The sequence below is a fragment of the Myotis yumanensis genome, unplaced genomic scaffold, assembly GCF_028538775.1.
Source record: "Myotis yumanensis isolate MYYU_CA2020_CCGP unplaced genomic scaffold, mMyoYum1.0.hap1 SCAF_5, whole genome shotgun sequence".
Lineage (NCBI taxonomy): Eukaryota > Metazoa > Chordata > Mammalia > Chiroptera > Vespertilionidae > Myotis > Myotis yumanensis.
This window is the reverse complement of record NW_027223756.1, coordinates 102,732,195-102,756,402: the sequence shown is the minus strand read 5'-3', so window position 1 is coordinate 102,756,402 and position 24,208 is coordinate 102,732,195. Positions and strand designations below refer to the sequence as shown.

At 38.4% G+C, this 24,208-nt stretch overlaps 1 protein-coding gene across 3 annotated transcripts in view; it reads left to right on the top strand.

The window, feature by feature from the left end:
* The window catches only part of CNOT6 (CCR4-NOT transcription complex subunit 6), a 68,525-nt gene extending 44,993 nt beyond the window's left edge, over positions 1-23,532 (top strand). The window contains exons 5-13 of one of the 3 annotated variants that reach the window (XR_011471593.1): positions 8,048-8,152; positions 8,234-8,302; positions 9,526-9,683; positions 10,259-10,413; positions 10,994-11,148; positions 12,253-12,492; positions 17,430-17,632; positions 17,857-17,986; positions 19,509-19,587. Coding sequence is in view for 2 of the 3 variants with exons in the window: in XM_070416788.1 (XP_070272889.1) it covers positions 8,048-8,152; positions 8,234-8,302; positions 9,526-9,683; positions 10,259-10,413; positions 10,994-11,148; positions 12,253-12,492; positions 17,430-17,632; positions 19,509-19,721 (1,298 nt within the window). In the remaining variant the exon portion in view is untranslated. Of the gene's footprint in view, positions 1-8,047; positions 8,153-8,233; positions 8,303-9,525; positions 9,684-10,258; positions 10,414-10,993; positions 11,149-12,252; positions 12,493-17,429; positions 17,633-17,856; positions 17,987-19,508 lie in introns of all 3 variants that reach the window. The other 2 variants (XM_070416789.1, XM_070416788.1) reach the window with 2 other exon arrangements.
* The last annotated feature ends 676 nt before the right edge of the window (positions 23,533-24,208 follow it).

Here is a 24,208-nt window from a genome sequence, read left to right as displayed (position 1 = left end):
TTGGGGCAATCGATCTCAGGACCCCGCAATCACTTGCCCCATAGAGAGAGGCCCAGGCCACTGGCCAGCGACACTGTGGTGGGTGTGCGGGGCTGGCCAACGATCGCCCCGCAGAGGGAGGCCCAGGCCAGTCAAATGATTGTACCCCACACCTGCCGCCCACAGAGGGAGGCGGCTGTGGGTGGGGGGGCGGCGAGGACAGCACCACACAGATGACAAGCAGTGGTGGTGGGGCCGGGGGGGGAGGTGGGGAGAGCCCTGATCACCGGCCAGGCCTAAGAACCCTACCCAAGGGGTCCCGGATTATAAGAGGGCACAGGCTGGGCTGAGGGACACCCTCCACCCCCACCCCCCATGCACGAATTTCGTGCACTGGGACTCTAGTTTGTATATAAAAGCCCTGTAAATGTTTCGTTATATTTATACCTGAGGTTTTCTGTGGGTTTGGTTTTGTTCTGTTTTGTTTTTTGAGTATTTATAGATGATACAAAATTTAAAATTTTATTGTCCATGTGTTCACTCCTCAGAAATGCAATGACTTTTTGCATTTTCATGTTGTATTCTAGTAGGAGTTGCTTTTTAATATTTTTGTAGAGTTTTTGTTCATTTGTTTTAATTGGGGGAGATTTTCTTTTTTTTAAATAGGTTTTTATTGATTTCAGAGAGGAAGGGAAAGGGAGAGAGATAGAAACATCAATCATGAGAGAGAATCATTGATTGGCTGCCTCCTGCATGGTCCACACTGGGGACAGAGCCCGCAACCAGAGCATGACCACCTGGTTCATAGGTCGATGCTCAACCACTGGCTGGGCTGGGGGGATTTTCTATGTAAAAAATTGTCATCTGCAGGTAGGAACAACTTTAGTTCTTCCTTTACAATATGTAAACTTTTTGTTTTAACCTTCACTCAAGAATATGTTTGTTTTTTAACTGATTTTAGAGAAAGAAGAAGGGAGAGAGAAAGAAGCTTCGATATGGAACATGGATAGGTTGCCTCCCATATGCACCCCAATGGCAGTCTTTTTGTATATGGGGTAATGCTTCAACCAAATGAGTCACCAAGCCAGGAAAATATATATATATAAATATTTATATATTTATATTTCTTTTCTTGCATTATTGCATTGACTTGAACTTCTAGCACTCTGTTTGTTGAATCAGAGTTGTGAGAGCAGATATCCCTTCTTTTTCCCCAACTTGGAAGAAACTGTTGTGTTCACTACTAAGTATAATGTTAGCAGTAGGTATTTTGTAGGTCCTCTTTCTCAACTTAAGGAAGTTTCTCTATTCCTCTTTTTCTGAGAGTTTTTAATCATGAATGGTTGTTCCTTTGTCAAATGTTTATTAATATGCATCAGGTGAGGGCTCATGTAATTTTTCTTCTTTAGCCTGGTAATTGTTTTCAGATATTGAGAACCAGACTTGAATTCCTGGATAAGTCCAACTTGGTCATGGTGTACAAATGTTTTATACTTTACTGACTTTTGTATGCAATATTAGCTTTATGAAATGAATTTGAAAGTGTCCCTCATCTCTTTACTGGAAAAGATTCTGTGGAATTGAAGTTAAATGTTTGGTGGAGTTTTCCAATTTAACAATCTGGGCCTGGAGATTTCTTTCCTGGTCATTTTTAAATTATGAATTTTTTTTTTAATAGGTATACGGCTATTCAAATTGTCAGTTGGGTTTTGATAGTTTGTGTTTTTCAGGGAAGTAGTTGATTTTCTCTGTGTTAATAAATTTATGTTGAGTTGTTCATAGTATTCCTTTATTCTGTTCAATTTCTGGATGTCGTCTTTTATTTTTAATATTGGTAAATTTTGTCTTCTCTCTTTTTCTTTGTCAGTTTTGATAGAGGTTTGTCAGTTTTATTGATCTTTTCAAAGAAATGGCTTTAAATGTATTTTTCTCTTGTTTTCAATGTCATTGATTTCTGCTCTTTAGTGTTTTCATTCTTTTTACTTTGGGCTTATTGTGCTATTTTTCTCTAGGTTCTTAGGATGAGAATTTGGATTTAATGAATTGGAATTCTTTCTCTTGTAATATATGTGTTTTTAGTACTATAAACTTCCCTCTTGGCACTGCTTTAGCTGTATCCAGCCACAAATTTTGATATGCTGTATTTTTATTTTCACTAGCTCAATGCATTTTTTTAATAAATCTTTATTGTTCAGATTATTACAGTTCCCCTTTTTTCCCCCCATAGCTCCCCTCCACCCAGTTCCCAACCTACCCTCTACCTTTACCACCCCCCCCTCACTGTCCTCATCCATAGGTGTATACTTTTTGTTGCCGGGTCATACACATGGAAAATGTAGCTATTTCCATCCACAACGTGTCCCTGTGTTCAGCCTCACAGGGACCATCTCAGCCTCACAGGGGCCATCGCAGCCTCACAGGGACCGTCTCAGCCTCCCAGGGGCCGTCGCAGCCTCGCAGGGGCCAGTGCAGCCTCACAGGGGGCGCCGCATCCCACGTTGGGGATGATGGTGCGAGACAGAAGCTCCTCTCACTGTCTCTCCTGCTGCTCCCTTGCATATCGCCAATGCTGGAAGTTTCTGAGAGCAGTCTGCAGGTGCTGGACATCATACTTTAACTGGTCAACACGAAGTTTGGCATTCTGTCTTTTGTTGGGTGGCTCCTTGCTGGACAAAATCTCCAGGCGTTCTTGCTGGCTGAATATTTGGTATGCTTGCTTGAATTTTGTTTTCTACTAAGTGCACAGACTGCTTGTCTGCCATCTCCCAGCGCCCCATGTGAGACTGGATCTGGTGGACCTGCTTGTGCGTTTGCTGGTACAACGGTTCCATGTTGCCGGCCCAGCCGGGTCTGGTTTCAGCTTCCTCCGAACCTGATTCTGCTTCTTGAGTGTGTCTCCCATGGGTGCGAGGAGTTGAAATCTGCAGTTTGTTGGGTTAAGCTGCAAAAGCGCAGGTGGTTCCTTTTGTGCCACTGGCACAGCTTGGGTGGGGATGTAAATTGAGTAGGGCAGGGTCTCAGGGCAGAGCAAACCGCAATAGCATCTCCGTGACTCCTCGCCTCTCCTCGCGTCTCCGAGTCCCTGAGTGCTGGCGAGCAGCTCCACGAGAAAGCCACCCTCGCTTTCCGACCCGCTGCAAGGCCATCCCGCCTCTCCCTGTAGGGGTCTGGGACCTCAGAATCCTGCCCCAAATAAGCTCAGTGGATTCGAGAGTTTGTAACCCCTTTTGATTGAAAAAAACCGCGCATCCAGTTGCAGCCCACCTGGCGTGCGACTCCGTACCTCTGTTCTTGGCGCCTCTGCATATCCTACTCAGTCTCAATGCTCTTCTTTCTTTCCTTCCAGTTGTAGAACTTCCACTGGGCCAGCTTTCCCATGGCTCTGAATGACAGCTGTTTGTCTTATAGTTGGTATTTTCAATGTTGTTGTGGGAGGCAGCACACACAGGTCTGTACCTTACGCCACCATCTTGGTTCTCCAGCTCAGTGCATTTTAAAATTTCCCATGAGACTTTCTCTTTGATTCATGGCTTATTCAGAATTTCAAAGTGTTTGCAGATCCTCCTATTGTCTTTCAGTAATTGATTTTTAGTATGATTCTATTGTGGCTAAAGAATACATTCTGTATGATTTCGCTTCTTTTAAATTTGTCAAGGTTTGTTTTATGGCCCACAATATGATCTACCCTAGTGTTTGTCCCTTGGGCACTGGACAAGAATATGTATTTGTCTTTTCTTGGGTAAAATGTTCTATAAATCTCTATTTGATCCTATATATTAACCTAGAGTCTATTAGATTGATGACACTGTGGACTTTTTTTGTCTAGTTCTATCAATTGTTGAGAGAGGATTAGTGAAATCTCCGATTATAATTGTAGATTTTTCTATTGTCCTTTCAGTTCTATTAGTTTTTGCCTAATATTTTTCAGCTCTGCTGCTTGGTGACTACACTTCCAGAATTGCTATGTCTTCTTGGGGATTGACCTTTTAACATTACATAATGGCACTCTGGTCATTTTACTTCCTCTGAAATCCCTTTTATTTTATGTTAATGTAGCCACTTCTGCTTCTTTAATTAATATTTGTATGATTTATATCTTTTTCCATTCAACTCACTTATATTGTATTTGAAGTAAGTGTCTCATGGACAGTATCCATTTGGGTCATGTTTCCTGTGGATTACTTGAACATCTTTTTACATCTCCATTTTGTTTTGTATGTAGTGTGTTTGAGTTATCTATTTGTATATCTTTTTAGTGGTTGCTATAGATCTTGTTTTAAATATATACCAGGGTCCCAGTGCACGAATTTGTGCACCTTGAAAGGAACTGTGTGCCACGAGGCTGCAGTGGGCACAGGGATGGGTCTCGGCCCATCCTCCATGCCCCCGCCATGGCCCCCAGTCCCCTTTCTGCCAGCTTCCCCAATCACTCCTTAGGAGCAGGGGGAGGTGGTGAAGCCCTCAGGGGCAATCAGGGCTGACAACCACAGCTCACACCTCCTGACGGTGCCAAGCGATCGGGACCAGCGCCGGCTACAGATGCAAGCAGGGCCGGTGCCAGCAGTGGGTGTGAGAGGCAGCTGCTGGCCCAAATCGCCCTTCAGGACCAGGGGGGGTGGAGGGGCGCTGGAAGCAGGTTCGAGCACCAGGCGAGACCGTGGGGCATGGGAGCAAAGAATTTTCCGTAACCACCAGAGTCTCGTCCCAGTGACAGCCCCCGGCATCCCACCTTGGTCTGATGGTCAGCACACGTCATAGTGACTGGTTGTTCAGTTGTTCCACCATTCGGTCTATTTGCATATTAGCCTTTTATGATATAGGACAAGTCATTATAGTCTGCTGGTATTATCATTTTACTAGTTTGAATTAAGTATAGAAACCTTAACTTTTTTTTATGAACTTCTAGTTTTACTCCCATTTATGATATAATTGTCTTACATGTTTTCTCTACATACATTTAGAAACAAATCAGTGTTATAAGAAACGTTTTAACCACCAAAGATGATCTAGAAAATTTAAAATAAGGAAAACTCCCCTCCCCCAATCCCTTCCTAATGTTTTAAGGTTCCATCTTTTATCATTTCCTTTCTATTTAGAGAATTTCCGTTAGTGGTTCTCTAGGGTAGATTTATTGGCAGCAGGTTCTCTTAGTTTCTGAGAATGTCTTTATTCTTTTTCTTCATTCCTAAAGGATATTTTCACAGTATAGGATTCTAGATTGATAGTTCTTTTTTTTCTTTAGCACTTGAAAGATATTATGCCACTTTCTTCTGGGCACTGTAGTTTGTGACAATAAATCAGCACTTATTCAAATTGTTTTCCCCCTCCAGGTAAGTGTCTTTTTTTCTCTATCTTCAAAATTTTTATTTGTCCTTAGTTTACTTATCATGTGGTTTGGTCTGGATTCCTTTAGTTTTTGGTGTATTTGAGGAGTTTCCAGCCATCATTCCCTTGAGTACTTTTCAGCCGTGTGCTCTTTGTTCTCTGCTTCCATGACTCTGAGGTTTTTATTTTATTTTTATTTTAATATTTTCATTTCTTTTGTGTGTGTTTTGTTTGTCAAAATTTTCTTTTTCGTTACTGAGTATTTTTTCATTTATCTCAGGCATGTTTTTCATGCTTGCTGTGTTTTTATCAGATCGTTCTAATAACGATTGGAATCTTATATCTGTCTTTTTTCATTCAATTTGAAATCTTCCTGGTTCTTGGTATAATGAGTAATTTTTCATTTGAAACTGGACATATTCATAATATGTTGTGTTAATTTAAATCTTCTGGTTTTGCTGGCTTTCTCTAACACTGCACTGGCAGGGAAAGTTAGGGACACTGTCTCCTTACTGCCAGAGGAGGTAGGAGTTCAGATTCTCCCTAGCCTTATTGAGGGTCACATGCATGGAGATGGCAGTTTTGGCTTTCTGTGTGGTCTCCATAGTTACTGCATTGAGGTGGCCTCATTACTGCTGGGCAACGATAAAAATCTTGCCTCTCCTTGGCCTCCTCTGACATTCCCAGAAGGGATGTGGAGAGCCGCCCCTTCACTGTGGGTTGAGCTGACACCACAGGATGGAGGAGGATGTCTTACTACCCAGAGGGGATAAAAGTCCCAGCTCCTACTTGGGGCTCCTCTTTACTTTCTCACAAGTTTCTTTGGTGTCTGGCAGAAGCAGAGCTGTTATTATCCAAAGGTTTTGTCTTGTTAGGCTGTGCTTTCCTGGTCCTTTGGCTTTTGTTGGGAATTTTTTTTTTTTTTTTTTTTCCTGCACACGATGGTGTTTCTGTGTTGCTGGCTTCCTCAGTTCCGTGTTTGGGATATATGGGGCAAAAATTAAGCCCATGGAGTTCACCACTAAATGTTTCTTAGGTCCGGGTTCTCTACCGTTCTGCCTTCTCACCACATTTCAGAATCTTACGTTCGTTTATACATAAGACACAGGAATTTTATTTGTGCTTAACAGGAAGAATAGGGGAAAGTATGGCTACTTTCCAGAAGCAACTTCTGTTATTCACGTCAAGAACATGTTTTAATTTCAGAAATGTGTTTTTCTTAACTTGACCCTGTGTACATGGGTGGGCAAAAGTAGGTTTACAGTTGTGAGTATGCAAAATAGTTTATTCTTGTATTATTTATTAATTTTTGTATTATAACTGTACACCTACTTTTGCCAACCCTTATATATAGGGTGTCCCCCAAAAATGTATACACACTTTGAATAACTATAAAGGCAATGTTTATTAACATACATTTCATTTTCAAAATGTAATAGAATCTACAGACATTGTATATACATTTGGGGGGGCGGGGGGAGAGAACACCCTGTATTACTTTTCCAGACAATGAAGAGCAGATTAATTTGACATTTAAATGAATTCCAAAAAGCAAGCATTCATTGGGGGAAACACCATTTGGCTTCATCTGCATTTATTAGAGTCACGTATAGATGCTGTGTGGGGGTGGTTTTTAATTTAAGAAAGATCTTAGAAGGGAGAATCACATAGTTATAAGTAGTCAGTAGTTGCCTCTAATATTTTGCACTAGAAAGTAGTAAAAAGATAACGTTGTTCTTGGTGTAGTTATAATGAGCTGCTTACCTGGTACTGAGCCGTTTTTCGTTGACTTCATTTTCTCAAGCTGTCTTTACCAAGTGGTTACAGTGACTCTCAGGTTATGGCTATACCTGTCCCAGAGGATTGTGACTAAAAATTTCAGAGCTTTGGTAGCTATCAAGGACTGTACACATATGATACTGCTGTAACTTGTCCTCTTGCAAAGACATACTCTACACTTATAGGAGCACATTTTTACTGTTATAATTCTTAGAATCCTAGAATATTAAAATTAAAGAGATCTTATATGTTAATGTCAAAAATAATTTGGGAACTATAATAGGTGTAACTCAGCTGTTGTGAAAGATACTCGACTATCTCAAGAGCAGGGCATTTCATCTTAAATAGTTTCAATGTTTACCAACCTCCTGTGTGCATAAGAAGTCCCTCTGAGAGGATTGAGACTCTTGTACATTGAGACTCTTGCTTTTGTTTTCATTTGTGTCACTTAAGAAATAGTTGTTGAATTTACGGATGGCTCACAGCCCTGGGTTTTTTCCCCTTCTTTAGTGACAATCTTAAACCAAGTCTGCCTTATCTTGTTACTTTATTCGGTAGAATTTTTTTTAAATCTAGGGGCCAGACTACATATGGTTTTTAGGAAATTTCTTGTTATTATATTGGCTATTATTTTCCCTTGCCCAGTCCTTCTCCACACTCTTTCCCAATCCATTTTCACTTGCTTCAGATCATTATGAAAGTATTGATAAGGCAGGGCACAATGAGATATCTTCTACATTGGCATCATCCATTAATAATAAGTTTTGGATACTTCTGTAGAAGATGGTGTAAATAATTTCTACTCTTCACATAAAAAAAATAAATATTTTTTTCTGGTTTGGTATGTTACTAGTAACTATATGCATTGTTATAGATGACCTGATAATTTAGGTATGTTTTTCCATTTTAAAATATTTTAGTACTTGATTTGGTTTTATTTTATCTATTTTAAAAATATTTCTAGGAAATCCACTTACCCTGGATATATTGAACCTCTATCAGGAACCAGATGGAACAAAAAGGCTGCTTAACTACTTGCTTGATAATTTGGCAGGTACTGCAAAAAGAAGTAAGTGGTCATTTATTTAAACCATTTTTTTAGGAAGACATGTAAGAATATTGCATAATTTTGTGTTTAATATTCTACTAGTTTCAACAGAACAACCACCTCCAAGATCTTGGATTATGTTACAAGAACCAGACAGAACAAGACCAACTGGTTGGTAGCCTTATTTTTTAACTTATTTTTATTTGATATTTAGAAACCTAACAATATTGTTGGCGTGCTTTAGATTATAGGCAGTGTTACAGTAGAGTGCTTGTACTTAACCTGGTCTAGGGGTTAATAATAAAGATTTAATTCTTGCTCACCTGGCCCCTCTGTCACCCTGTAAAAAGTGTGCTGTACAGCAGTGCTCCTCGGCCAGAGGTGGTTTTATTCCCCAGCGTCCACTTGGCAATTATCTGGAAGCATTTTTTGGTTGTCACACTGGGGAAGTTCTACTGGCATCTCAGAGATGCTACTAAGTATCCTGCAACGCACAGTCCCCCACAATGCAGAATTTATTCACAGTGTCAGTAGTGCTACTGTTAAGAAACCCTACTGATAAAGTATTGATCAAATTTAGTTATAATGAATATACAAAAATCTTTTTATATTGGAAGTTTCTAAACCCTAGTATGTTCCAAATGTAATTGATACTTCAAAATTGAAAGACAGCCAAAACTTACTTGAGAGTGAAATTGAATTAATGAACTCTGATTTCCTTTTAACTTAAATTGAATGAAAATAATTTGGGCTCAGCCAGTGTGCTCAGTATAGTTGAGTGTCAGCCCATGAACTAAGAGGTTCTGGTTTGATTCCCTGTCAGGGCACATGCCTGGGTTGCAGGCTTGATCCCCAATGGCGGGTGTGCAGGAGGCAGCCAATCGATGATGTTTCTCTCTCATCGATGTTTCTGTCTATCACTCTCCCTTCCTCTCTCTCCAAAATTCAATAAAAACATTTTTTTAAAATAAAATAATTTGCGAACTTGTAACAAGATTTGGTCTGTGGTACCCTTTTCCTCTTTGTGGATTAATAATCATTGCTCTATAGAAGAAAACTAGGCATGTCTATTAAGAAAAATAACTGTCAGATTTCCACATTCTACATTAACAGAAGGAGCACAAAAATGAGGAGCCCTGGTCTTAGAGGCTGAGAGCTCGAGATCTTAGTCTTACCTTAGGAACCTTTTGTTCATACCTCTGTGGCAAGTAGTACATCATTTCGTAGTTTGTTCATGTCTATGTCCTTACTCATTATTTGACTGTATTTATATTCGACTTTATTGAATATATGGAATCAATAAAGTCAAACAGCATTTAAGTGAAGACTATTGAAAATAACTGTGTGCTTTATTTCTGCCACGTGTTGAATAAGTAAAGTTATCTTTCCTACAGCCTTGTTTTCTGTCATGTGCTATAATGTTCTTTGTGATAAATATGCGACCCGGCAGTTGTATGGCTACTGTCCATCATGGGCACTAAATTGGGATTACAGGAAAAAGGCCATTATTCAAGAAATCCTGAGCTGCAATGCTGATATCATAAGTCTTCAGGTAAGTCATCAGAAGTGTATTTGTTTAAATTGCACAAATGCCCCAGCATTGATAAAGCAAGGTGCAACCTGGGAATGCATTACACATTTGAAGTCACACCTTTGGCAGTTCTTAAAAGAGTGGCTTGTTCTGTTTTTAGTGAATCCTGGAAGAATTCACTGCCTGCTTTGTTCTGTAGCACTGTGCTGCCAAATTAAGCAAATGGGTTAAGCTGGGTTTTAAGCATTTGCTATGACAGCTTAAATACTCACCTTTCCCTTCGTAGTGCCCCTGCACACTGTTTTTTAATTGGGTGGCAATGTTTCTGAAATTGTAGTATTGTCAAGGTATGATTTTGTTTTACCACCAGTGATAATAGATTAGCGCATAGTGGAAAGAGCATTAAACGTGGGTGCACAGTAACTTCAAGTTCTCAGTCCATCTCTCGTAACATACTTGACCCTGGGCGTCACTTTATGCAAATCAGTCTTTTGAAGTGATTTTAAGCTCTCAAACTACATATATATGTATATGTAAAGTTACTGTATGTGACTAATTTTGTCTTATGAATAACTTTGCTGTTTACAATTTTTCAGGAGGTTGAAACAGAACAGTATTACAGTTTCTTTCTGGTAGAACTGAAAGAACGTGGCTATAATGGATTCTTTAGTCCTAAATCTAGAGCTAGGACAATGTCAGAACAAGAAAGAAAGCATGTTGATGGCTGTGCAATATTCTTCAAGACAGAAAAGTAAGTCATCGTATTTTAAAAAAAGAAAATTTTCTCTCTTTGCAGGGTGGGGACCAAGAGTATGGAAATTATTTGGCAAATGAGAGAATGAGGCATTCTATTATTACTTAAGAAAACAGTACTTTTTACTTTAGAGGGTTTTATTTTGAATCATTAGAAATAATCTTGTTTTGAAGACATGTTGAAAGTGCTGCTGTTTCTTCAGGTGTTTAGTAGGATTTAACTCCAATTGTTCATTGAAACACCTTGCATTTAATATTCCCTGCAGGATTCTTAAACCCATAATTTGGAAAACAATATTTAAAAATTACAAGATGAAATATTCCAACACTAAACCTAAACAGAAGATGACTACATTATCCTAAGTTGTAAAGGTTAAAAATCAAGATGTTATCAGTAACAGACTGAGAACAACTTTAAATGGGTGTGGGAAGCTTGGTGTTAAATGTGGAGGATTTTCCATAATGTGATTCACATGCCATCATATCTAAGGAAGTTTGAAAAACACAGCATTTCCCACAAAGCTAATATCCTTATATTCCCAATTTTATGTGTGTTTGTGTGTTTGTTTTTGTTTTAGATTTACTTTGGTTCAGAAACACACTGTTGAATTTAATCAGCTAGCAATGGCAAATTCAGAAGGGTCTGAAGCTATGCTGAACAGAGTTATGACAAAAGATAACATTGGAGTTGCAGTACTACTAGAACTTCGAAAGGAATTGATTGAAAAGTCATGTGAGTGATCTCTTCACTTCCTATAAAATTGACCTCCAAAATTTAATAGGAAAAAAGAATTCGTTATGTAATAATAGTCTTGTTTAACACCTGAAGAAACTCAGTGAGAATTTAAATCATTTCTAAACTATCATATCTCGTTTTCTCTACCAAAAAGCTTAAGGTGAGAGAGCATTGCCAAGCAAAGTATTTCAAACCTTGAAATGCATAAAGCTCCCAAGAATTTTTCACATAAAAGAAAGGTTGAAGTAATAATTAGTTAAAATAACTGCTCAGAGAGAACTCCATGCACTTCTGTAATTTCTTGGCAGCAAGGATATTCTGTAAGCAAACTTCTCTTCCTGACCCACTTGTAATCATTATTTTAAAGGTCTCAAGTTTTGGAGAAATCAACTTATTTCAAGTTAAATAAGAGTGGCATTCATGCTGAGAACTGAAATTTCTGTCATAGGAACAGTTGGAACTGGGGTTATTTAACCTGAAGGATAGAAAGATGGAACTTAGTGACCATCATAAATACAGCTAAGGAAAAGAGTAGATTTAATTTTGTGAGGCTTGATTTAGTACATCTGAATTAAGACCAGAAGTTTCAAGGAGACACAACTATTTAAAAACCAAGCTGATCCAAATAAAATGGGCTGTTTTTGGTCAAGTAATGAATATGCTAAGTTACAAGTACACAACCTGAGGTTTAAATGACTATTTCTCAGGTTTATTGTAGACTAGATTAAGTCATTATGTGAGAGAATATTAAGTCAGTTTTATTTTTTTTTCTAAATATATTTTATTTATTTTTTTTATTTTATTTTTTATAGAGAGGAAGGGAGGGGGATAGAGAGTTAGAAACATCAATGAGAGAGAAACATCAATCAGCTGCCTCCTACTGGGAATGTGCCGGCAACCAAGGTACATGCCCTTGACCAGAATTGAACCTGGGACCTTTCAGTCTGCAGGCCGACGCTCTATCCACTGAGCCAAACCGGTTAGGGCTATTAGGTCAGTTTTAGAGTCCTTTTTTATTCCTAAGACTCTGTGATATTCTTGCTTTTAGGCTCTATAAGAATATGTGGGTTGATAGAGGAGTTCTGTCTGTTTTCTTTTTAGCTAATACAGCGGGAAAGCCACATCTTGGAACAGAAAAACAACTTATTCTCGTGGCTAATGCTCATATGCATTGGGACCCTGAGTACTCTGATGTGAAGTTAGTTCAAACGATGATGTTTCTCTCAGAAGTGAAGAACATTATTGATGAAGCCTCACGAAGCCTCCACTCGAGTGCATTGGGAGAATTGGGAAATATTCCACTGGTGTTGTGTGCAGATCTTAATTCTTTGCCAGACTCTGGTAAGAAAAGAATGTTCGTCTTTGTAGAATGCTTTTTGACTTCAATGTTTTTGTAACGTATTGTTTCTGATATTCCAAATTTAGTGAAAACAAATTCAGTTTGTAGTGGCAGCTGTGAATCAAATTTAAAATTTTTTTTGGAGTAGGGGGACCATTTTGAAAATGAAATAGTATTATGAAACCTCAGGAGGAAGGACATTAATCATCTTTGAGAAACACATAGGTAATAACTTGGAATAACTCATTAAAGAACATGTCATTTTGTTTTATTATCCCCAGGATATACAGGTGTTGTTGGCAAAAGTGGGTTTACAGTTGTTTGTATGGAAAACAATACAATAATTAATACAAGAATAAGCTCTGTTTTGTGTACTCACAATTGTAAGCCTACTTTTGCCTACTCCTGTATATAATCCAGACTGAAAGGGTTTTAAGACAGCCTCTTTGGGATTCCAACATGTAATATGATGCAGTTTAAATCTGACTATATATTACAGGATCTCAAATTTTGGTGGGCTTGATTAGAAAAATCCACTTCAGGTGGAAATTGAAATTCTTCATTTACATAGATCAGGCAAGTGATTTTAACAAAAAAGAATAGGGATTTTTATTTTTATCACAAAGTAGAAGAATACAGAAAGCCATATTCTTGAAAACTTTTCCATAGATGGTACAGTGAATAAACCATCCTATATAATAAAAGGCTAATATGCAAATAGACCAAACAACAGAACAACCGGTCCCTATGATGCAGACTGTCCACCAGGGGGCAGACGCTCAACGCAGGAGCTGTCTCCTGGTGGTTAGTGCGCTCCCACAGGGGGAGTGCTGCTCAGCCAGAAGCCAAGCCAGGCTTACAGCTGGCAAGCACAGCAGTGAGGAGCCTCTCTTGCCTCCATGGCAGCGCTAAAGATGTCCAACTGCCAGCTTAGGCCCACTCCCACCGCTTAGGTGGACATCCCCCCAAGGGGGGTCCCAAACTGCGAGAGGGTGCAGGCCGGGCTGAGGGACCCCACTCTCCCACCCCCAACTCACAAATTTCATGCATTGGGCCTCTAGTAACCCTTATAATATCAAATCTAACTACAGTCAAACCTCATTTCTTGAACATCTCCCCATCTCCACCAAATTGTTCACAGAAAAAATGTCTCCATTGTCAGGTTTTAGACCTGACAACCCTTTCATGCTGATACCTCAACATGACAAAGAGGAGAGAATGCTTTAAAACATAAAGAGGCCATCAAGAGTGCTAATGTTGCTAAGGGTGTGAAAGAAGCAATGATCACAGGCCATTGAAGAGATCGAAAACCTGTTATTGATTTGGATAAACAAAAGCAGTCGGTTACAGCATTTTGCAGGCAGTGCTATATGAACAAGCAAAGATGCTTTATGCTGACCTATCAAAAGACACCCCTGGAACGAGTGCTGAAAGTGATTCCTTTAAGGCTAGTGGTGGGTGGTTTGATAAATTTAAGAAAAGAAGTGTTTATAGATTAGACATGTACTTTATATAAGAAAGGTTAAAACAGAATCATTTGGGAGTCTGGAACAGATTCGTTCAATGTACATTATTTCTAATGGGAAAAAGTGATTCCGTTTTCAAACACATCACTTCTTGAACAGCCTTTTGGAACGAAGTAAGTTCGAGAACCAATGTATTTCCCTTTTTTGTATTTCAACTCCTTGTATCTAAGATTCATAATTATTTAGTCTGTCTCATCAAGCTATCTGGGGATTACTAGGACTGAAGCAGTAGAGGATTATCCCTTGGCAATTTCTCTAACATGCCTACCACCCTGTTTCGCTACAAAGTATCCTAGGGGCAAAGAGAGACTTGCCAAATCATACAGATTTAAAAATCCATTTCAGTGTTAAAAACCTTTATTTTTTCAATTGAAAAATGGGCAAAGGACCCGAATAGACACTTCTCCAAGAAGGATATACAAATGGCCAATACAATATGAAAAAATGTTCAAGGTCACTAATCATCAGAAAGATGGAAATTAAAACTACAATGCGGCATCACCTCACACCTGCCAGAATGGCTCCCATCAAGAAATCAACAAACAGCAAGTGTTGGTGAGCATGTGGAGAAGAGGGAACCCAGGTACACTGCTCGTGGGAATGCAGACTGGTGCAGCCACTGTGGAAAATAGTCTGGAGTTACTCAGAAAATTAAAAATGGAGCTGCCTTTTGACCCAGCCATCCCACTTCTAGGAATATATCCTAAGAAACCCAAAACACCAACCAGAAATATATGCACCCCTATGTTTATAGCAGTGTTCTTTATAATAGCCAAGATCTAGAAACAACCCAAGTTCCCATCAGTGGATGAATGGATACAAAGCTGTGGTACATTTACACTAGGAGTGCCATGTGACTGTAAAAAAAAAAAAGAACCATTGTGACAGCATGATTGAAACTGGAGAGTATTATGCTAAGTGAAATAAGACAAATGCCATATGATCTCACTTATATGTGGAATCTAATGAACAAAATAAGCTGTTGAACAAAATAGGACCATAGGCATGGGTACATGGAAAAGACTGGCAGATCTCAAAGTGGAGGGTGGGGTGGGGACTGGAAGAAATTAACCTAAGAACATATGTGCTTAGCCCATTGACACAGACAATGTGATGAAGGCTGATGGGAGGTGGGCAAAAAGGGGAGACAGACAAAGGTGGGGGGAAACAGGAACACCTGTAATAGTGTCAACAATTTTAAAAAACCAACAGTATTTTAATAGCAAACACAGGAAAAATCTCCAACCTTGCTAAATTTTTTAAAATATATTTTTTATCCCTAGCCAGTTTGGCTAAGTGGGTAGAGCGTCAGCTGGGACCCTTGGTTTGATTCCTGTCAAGGGCACATGCCCAGGTTGTGAGCGTGCAGGAGGCAGCTGATCAATGATTCTCATCATTGATGTTTCCCTCTCCCTTCCTCTCTGAAATCAATAAAAATATATTTAATAAATAAATAAGGCAACATGAATACTACCCTATTTCTTTTTTAAAAATATATATATATTACTTTTTATTTCAGAGGAAGTCGGGGGGAGAGAGAGAGGGAGAGAAAGAGAAATATCAGTCATGAGAATCATTGATTAGCTGCCTCTTGGACGCCCCATACTGGGGATTGAGCCTGTAACCTGGGCATTTGCCCTGACCTGGAATCAAACCATGACCTCCTGGTTCATAGGTAGATAGATGCTCAACCATTGAGCCACTCCAGCTGAGCCAACCTTGCTAATTAAATGGAAACTAAGATAAATGTTTGTTGAGCTCATCTTGTGCTTAGGAAATTGGGGGAATAGTGTTCAGGGATGGTGAACTTGCTTTGTAACTAACTGGTGGTATTCTCTTTCATAGTTGCCACTATCCTATCTAATAATAGACAAAGATTGAAATTGACCATACCTTCGCTATGCCTCCCATTGGCTAATCATCGAGATATGCAAATTAACCAACAAAGATGGTGGTTAATTTGCATACATAGGTGCGAAGCAGTGGCGCCTCTGGCCGCCGGAGCCGCGAGAGGCTTGGAGGCGCCTTCGCTGCCGGGTGCCGGAGGAAAACCGGTGCCCGCAGCCAGGGGAAGGGAAGGCCTATTGCACAAATCTTTTTGTGCAACAGGCCTCTAGTATATAATAGGGCAATGAATCCTAATCTTGGTATTTTATACCAAGTAAATAATTTAGCCTAAGTAGAAACCTACATACTAAGATGTTGATTATGATGTTAATTCTTTTTAAAAAGTAGAAACGGGCTGAGTTTTTAAAAAAGGAAAGGAAAGGAAACGAAACTAGTTTTAATAAAAGTTATGCTCCAGCTCTGCCTGTTGTATTGTACAACCATTTAAAAAAGGTAGCCCTAGCCAGTTTGGCTCCGTGGATAGAGTGTTGGCCTGCGGACCAAAGGGCCCCAGGTTCAGTTCCAGTCAAGGGCACATGCCTGGGTTGTGGGCTTGGTCCAAAATGCAGGAGGCAGCCAATCAGTGATTCCGTCTCATCATCGATGTTTCTTTCTCTCTCTTCCTCTCCCTTCCTCTGTGAGATTAATAAAATATATTTAAAAAATAAATAAAAATAATGAAAAAGATAATTCAGTGTAGCTCAGTGGTTGAGTGTCGACCTATGAACCAGGAGGTCATGGTTCAATTCCTGGTCCAGACATATGCCCGGGTTGTGGGGTTGATCCCCATTATGGGGCGGGCAGGAGGCAACAGATCAGTGATTCTCTCCCGTCATTGATGTTTCTTTCCCTCTCCCTCTCTGAAATGAATAAATATATATTTTTAAAGGTAGTCGAGACTACACATAGTTCATGTGAAACAGTAAAGCGAAGAATAAAATATTCAGTATACTATGATTAAAACCATGTACAAATGGATTTTTAAAAATATTTTTATTCATTTTAGAGAGGAAGAGAGAGGGAGAGATAGAAATATCAATGAAAGAGAATCGTCCATCAGCTGCCTCCTTCAGGCCCCACACTGGGGACCTAGCCCACAACCCCAGGCATGTGCCCTAAGAATTGAACCGTGATCTCCTGGTTCCTAGGTCGACGCTCAAGCACTGAGCCATGCTGTCTGGGCATGTACGAATGGATTTAGACAAGTTCTGGCAAATGTAAAAACCCATTTTATTTTAATTTTATTTTTTTATGTGCATCAGACATGAAACCGCTCTGGCCACTGACATAGGCATCAGGCTAGGATGAACTAAGGACTATACATCTCCTTTGCCCCTGATTGATATAAGAGCAACGCCACCAATCAGGTGTCTCCTTGCCAGGGGTTAAATACCCATTTTAAAAAGTGGGAAGATTTTAGAAAGTATAATATGAAACTACTTACAATTGAATTATCTTTTTAGTTATGTTTTATATAGCATATGTTATACTTGACCTTGTAAAAAGTCCATTTATTTTCATTCTAGGTGTTGTAGAATATTTGAGCACTGGTGGAGTAGAAACAAATCATAAAGACTTTAAGGAACTGAGATATAACGAAAGTCTTACGAACTTTAGCTGTAATGGGAAAAATGGGACAACCAATGGAAGGATCACTCATGGTTTCAAGTTAAAGAGTGCCTATGAGAGTGGCCTGATGCCTTACACCAATTACACGTTTGATTTCAAGGTGAGTTTTGAAATTAGTAAACTTGTAAAAACTTTATTTTTAAAGGAGAGTCTTATTACTTTGTCAAGTCTTATTACTTTGTCAGTTTAGGCCATCTTGAGTTGGTTTACAGAAATATTCTAGATAACTTAGAATTATTTCCGGTGTAAGAAATCAGATGAAATAATAATAGTAAATCCTGACTTAACTGTCTCATCCTATGGGGTCAATTATGTTTCTTATAGACTCAATACAAAGCTGGATTTGCCATACCACAGGCCCTCAGATAACGTCATTTTTTTTCAACATCATTTCATTATAATGTTGATGAGATGCCATGGAAACGTAACTCTTGTATATGTCAACTAGCCTCTGGTAAAATTAATTTCATTCTCTGTTGTTTCGCTTAAAGTTGCAGAACCTATCTGGTCATTAAGTAAGGACTTACTGTATCTAATTTGGTGTCAGTTGGGGTGAGGTGTTCCACCTCATGTTAATTAAACTGAAACCTCCTCTTGAGTGCTAAAATGTGGTTTATTTGGCCATTTTCAAGTTGTTAAAATATATATACACATGCCTTATAGTTGACAGCTTACAGTGTGGAGACTTTCCTAGTGAGTCTCTTTATTTTTAGTATCAGCGGTTGTTTAGGGTTTGTGTTCAGCTGTCCTTTTTATCCTCCTTTTGCATTTCTGCTTTCTTGTATCCTAGTTTTCCACTTCTAACCTGATGGAACATGAATCGTTCAGGTTAGATTATTAGAGTGCAAATACTAGTGTTAACTGGTTCCTAATTTTGGTGGGGAGGGCTCTTTAGACTCTTTAAAAGAAACTGTTGAAAACCGTGATAGTTTTTTATTTGACTTTGGGGGATCCCCAGTACAGTAGGTAATTATTATTTAGTCCTGGTAACAAATGAGTGTGTCGAGTTGAAGAGAGATTAGAGTAGACTTCGGGAAAACTGACATGTAAATGACAAAAGCCATGGAGAGGGAAACAGGACTGTGGGAGCTTACCTGCCAAGGAAATCAGGCCTTTCTAGGAAAGAGTAGTGGCGGGTGAGCTTCAGAGAGATGCTGGTGGGGGGTGCTTCCCTGGGTGGTGAGGTAGTAAACGCTAACTTGGAGATTCTTAGTTCAGAAGCTTGATTGAAGAAGTGCGGGTAATAACTCAAAGGTGGGCGAGATTAGGGATTTTTTTTCTTCGTTCGTGCTAGTGATGTAGAGATAGGAAGGAGACCTTTGAATATATTTAAATACTTTTGGCCAAGAACATGTAGAGGAGCAAGTGAAAAGCCAAGAGGTGGTTAGCGGTGTACCTGGTGCTGCAGGACGTGCAGGGCGGGACAGCCTGGGCTCAGCCACATGAGTAAGTATGTAGTAGGGCACACATCAGCAGGGGAAGAGAAGCGGAGGTGGTGGGAGGTACTAGTGAGCTATGAAGATCTTTGGAAAGTGATTGAGGTTCACACTTGAAGGTTGAGAAGGATTAACCAGATGACAAGTAGAAGAAAGCGTTCGGGCAAGGAGTGCAGCATATGTGAAAGCTGTGGGGCTGGAAAGAGACTGGCAGGTGCAAAGAATGTTTATCCCCCTCCCCCCCTCAGAAAAGAAAAGCTAGTCTGGCAAAGGGGTAGTGAGGAAAGAGAAACAGTAGCCGTATCACAAAAGATGCTTTATATCTTATTAAAAATTCTAAAAGGATCCAGATAGGAAAATGAATGGTTGCCATGCTAAACAGTCTTCATTCTGCAAGGTTTGACATTTAGGGGACCATTTGGCTCAGGTGGTACTGCCTCTTCCCACATGCTAATGAAGTTTTTATAAAATATGCCTGAAAGGGATCTTCTGGTATTTCAGTGTTATCTTATGTTTTTTTATTTCCTTCTGATTTTTCAGGGTATAATTGACTACATCTTCTATTCTAAGCCTCAGCTGAACACATTAGGCATTCTGGGACCTCTGGACCACCATTGGCTAGTTGAGAATAATATCAGCGGCTGCCCACACCCACTCATCCCCTCCGACCACTTCTCACTTTTTGCACAACTGGAGCTCTTACTGCCTTTCCTGCCCCAAGTTAACGGCATTCACCTTCCTGGCAGAAGGTAGTCAAGTACCTTCAGAAGACGACCTCAATGTCACTTGTAAACTTATAAGAAAATCTGAATATCGGGGAGTGAGATATGGCCATTAGGGATTTTTTTTTCTTAATGATGATTTGAGTTTTCAATCTGATTATTTGATAAGGATATAGTGTGAAAGCCAGGTGCTAGCAACAGACAAATTCTGAGCCCAATATGCTTTATACACTGTTGGACAGGGATTGGTGTGTTTGCACCTATCTTTTAATTTGTTACCAGTAATTTTCCTGTTTCTTCTATCCAATATAATATTTTCATGCCTTGAAATAGGAAAATGTTTGAACAGCCTATTCTCTTTGCACAGAAATCAGTAGTACTACTTTTTTGAGGCCAGTAATAACATCCAGAGAACATTCTTCCATACTTGACTCCCTTCTTTTTCAGACATATTTGTAAAATACAGAATTTGAATTTAGCCTTTATGATTGTATATGATCCACAGAAGACCTGATTTATGAAATTTTGTACTAAAAAAATCAGATTTGGAAATGATTGTATTGTAAATTAAGGCTGAATTTTTGTTTTTGTGTGTTTTTTACACCGGTTTCATGTGTTATAAAGGCCAGCTTATAAAAGAAGCGGCAGCAGACTTTCTCTGCAGAGGAGTTGCGCTGTTAGGGTTTTCTTGGCTGTTTTATGCTACTTTGTTATTAAATGGAGAACCTTACTCTTTAAACCTATTTAATGCTTAGGACATTTTTTCATGAATTCTGGGTTTTTACAAAAACTATCTACCAGGACAGATACGCTGAGCAGTGGTGATCTGTAGGCATTTATGGACTGAATGTAATGATATATGTACATTCTGATATTTTTAAATCTTTAACATTTTTAAGTTAAAAAATTACAGCTGCTTAGGTACAGCTTTTTAACTCCCTTTTGAGACGCCTCCTGTCTATCTCCACTGTGCCTGCCTCAATTGATCTCACCAAACACTGCCCGTGCATGCAGAGAAAATCTGTGCATCTTCTTTTATAGTTTTAAATACTGTTGAACATTTGTGAGGGTTTTATGGACATGCTTTTGTATGAGCTGTGACTTTTTCCCATTGTAAAGCATTGAATATCACATTTTGGACAAAGGGTGAATCCCTGGGTCTTCGCTCACCAGACCCAAGCACTTATTCTTGGTGTCATTGCACAGTGCTGTCCACCCAGGATACTACTATCATGTGAAGTCTTTTTGTTTTCCATGTATTCCTTAGTCTCCATGTTTTTCTTTTAAAAAATCATTCCTTTTTTTTTTTTAAGTAATTTTCCGTTTATGAAACAGTATAAATGAGATGTATTTTCAAAACTGGTCCTTAAGACAATTCTTCAGATCATTTTTGAAGTGATAAGCTATTTTAATATGTCAACCAAGATAAAAGTTATATTGTACCCTGTGTATTTGCCCATAGTGCCGTTAGTAGATAAGAGATTAAAGCCAGCTTTAACTTTGCAAAGTTAACTCATATGTATTCTGGTCTCATTCATTTATTATCATCTCAAAACTAAAATTATTTCAGAGGGAACTTGGTTCAACTGCTTTTGTTTCAACTGCAGGAAAGGGAGGAAAAGAACACCATGTGAGCAGTAGGGTGAAAAATTGTTCGATGATAACAATTTTTACACAGAGAATGAGTCATTTTGGATGATGGCTTAAAATTTTATGAAAAAATGTTCAACACATAAATGTGCTTATTCTGTTTTTAAGAGAAAATAAAATTTACACACTGCTTAAATAAATTTTTTTTCCTTTTAAAAAAATTCTCCAAAAGCTGTTGGTTGATCTTGAATTTTTGTCTGGGACCTAGTTTCTTCTTTGAGGTTTTTTAAAGATTTTGTTGTGATGGATTTTTTTTATTTTTATTTTTTGTTTAAGTTGTGCTGACACCAAACACATTCAGTTTATAATCAATACATTGAAAAGTTGGTATTATTGATGTAGAACCAATGCATAACTTTTTATGGGGGTTTTGTTTTATTTTTTTGTAAAGTGTGAATAAAGGTGTGTTTACTCATTTTTCCTAAACACTGTGTTGGTAATGTGCATCATGACAATTTCCAGAGAAGGCGATCTGGAGCTGGTTGGACTGATGAAACAAAGGAAACTTCTTTTCCTCTGACCTGCATTATGTAATAACAGGTCCAGAGAGCTTTATGGAAGGGGGAGGGGAGTGGCACTTACTCATTTTGTATTTGTTAACGGAGGATGTATTCTTTTCATAGATGCTGGAACTAGAGTGCACTTGTTAGAAGCTAAAGGTTTGAGCTTTACAGAAAATGTCTTCATCTGTATTTGTTATTGTTATAATATATTTGAATTGGGGGGGGCAGGATAGTATTAACATTGTTGATACAATGGCCTGTTATGTCTTGAAAATATTTGTCCTTGCCTCTTCTAGGCATACTGCATTCTGTGGGGTCCGTTTGAACAGCTTCTCCACCTTATTGAGATAGTGATGAATTGATCCAAGAGTGTAGATTTACAACTATAACCTTCAAAAGAAAAAGAAATATTTTGAATCTGTAGGGAATCAACAGTCACACCAAAATAGACTGTGATACTTTTGTTAAGCAAGGTTTTGTGTTTTAAATATTTCTGTGTCCTGAATAATTTTCAGTCTATACTCTCTAAAATGCAATAAAAACTAGTATGTTTTCACAGTATAGATTTTTTTTTTTCCAGAAATTCTGTAACAAATACATTTAATGTGGTGTTGCCATAATGTAATTTCATTGTTCTTGCTGGAAAAATTCATGTTATGACTGTTTTACAGAAAACTTGGACTATGTTTTCTGTTTTAATGATCAGAAAGTTGGAGGCATTCAATTCCTTGTTGTAAATCTCCTGAAGTACAGTTAACCATATTAGTGGTAATTATTTATGCTTTGAGAATTTAAATTATGTTCATTAAAATTAATTTATGGCATAATTTAAACTAAAGTTGTAGATATGAAATGTTGATTGCAACTTTAATCACCCTAGAAGATAGTCAAGGAACATCTCCCAAGAAATGTGTTTTTATTTTTACCTGATTTAATGACAGCCAGGAAAGCATATTTGAGTTAGCACTTTGAAACCTAAGGACATTATTAGTAGGGTGGAATGCACTTCTAAATGTTGAAATTAAAATTTCAAAGCTCTTCCAATATGCAGGTTTTCAATAACAAATCCCAGTTTTAGTATTCCACTTTTTACTATTTGGCGTCGTAGGATTTGTTTCCATGGTGATTTCTAAGGTTTTGGGGTCATGACATAGAAGAACAAAGCCAGTCTGGGCAAAAGAATGGCAGCTGCTTGTTCTTTAATGAACCAGCCTGAGTGCGCAGGGCAGACGCTGCGGATCATCAAAAACACTTCAGCAAGCGCTTCTCCCACTCAGAACAGGTTTTCAGGATGTTCACTTTGCTCTGCTCTTTGGTTACATACGTTTTAATAATTGGTATGTTGAAGTAGTATCTAAAATAGAGTGTCTAGTTTTTATTCACAGTACATTCTATTGTGTGATGCACTGGGCTAACTTTGGTTTATTTACCACTCATGTAACAGAACCCAGCACATATCTGCACTAAGCTCAAAGAATGTTTGCCTAGGCAGCTCTTTGACAAGGGTAACGGGAAACTGAATATGTACCTATGGACCAGAGGTAACAAGGGCTTTTACTGTTCTTTTCAGTGGAACCTTCTTGGTCAAATTGTAACTAGCTAGTATTATATTTATATACAGGGTCTCTTTTCTTTACCGATGTATTTTCCTACTTATAGCCGACCAATAAATTCAATATTTGTTTCAAATATTTTAAAAGTGTAATTTGTATAGCTGTAGTACTGAGGTTTGAGAAAATAAATGTTAATCAGCAGACCACATATTTAAAACTCTGAGTAATCTGGGACAGGGTTATAACTCACCCTTTGAAAGGGAAGAGTGATTGGGGGACAGACCATGATTCTGTAGAAATGGTATAAACTTAGGATTTCTTTAATGGCTGTATTATTCTGTTAAAACTCATATCTTTGCCAAAGTTCAGTTTTAGGCAACGAACGGTCCTTTGCATTGAGGATTGTTGTTGTTGTTACCATATACCTCATAATGACTTCGTGTGTCTTCCATCTTTTGGAAGGAGATTGACATATTTTAAATAAATATTTTTAAATATAGCCGCAAACGTTGTGTTGGTGGGGTTGTACTAATTCATTAAATGTTTTACTTGTTACATGTATGTTTTGTTGTATATAAATTTTTAAAATGTGTGACTTCCCAAGTCTTCAGGACATTAACTACATTTGCTTTTTAGAAACTACTTCTATAACAAATAAATGTACATTTTTATGTAGATATTGGAAAAATCATTTAAAATCAGGAAACAATTTAGATAAAATTAATGTTTTGCTGAGATGTCCAGTTTTTAAAGGAGGCGTTTTCTACCAATACTTTAATATATAATTTTACTTCTATCTATAACAGAAGTCA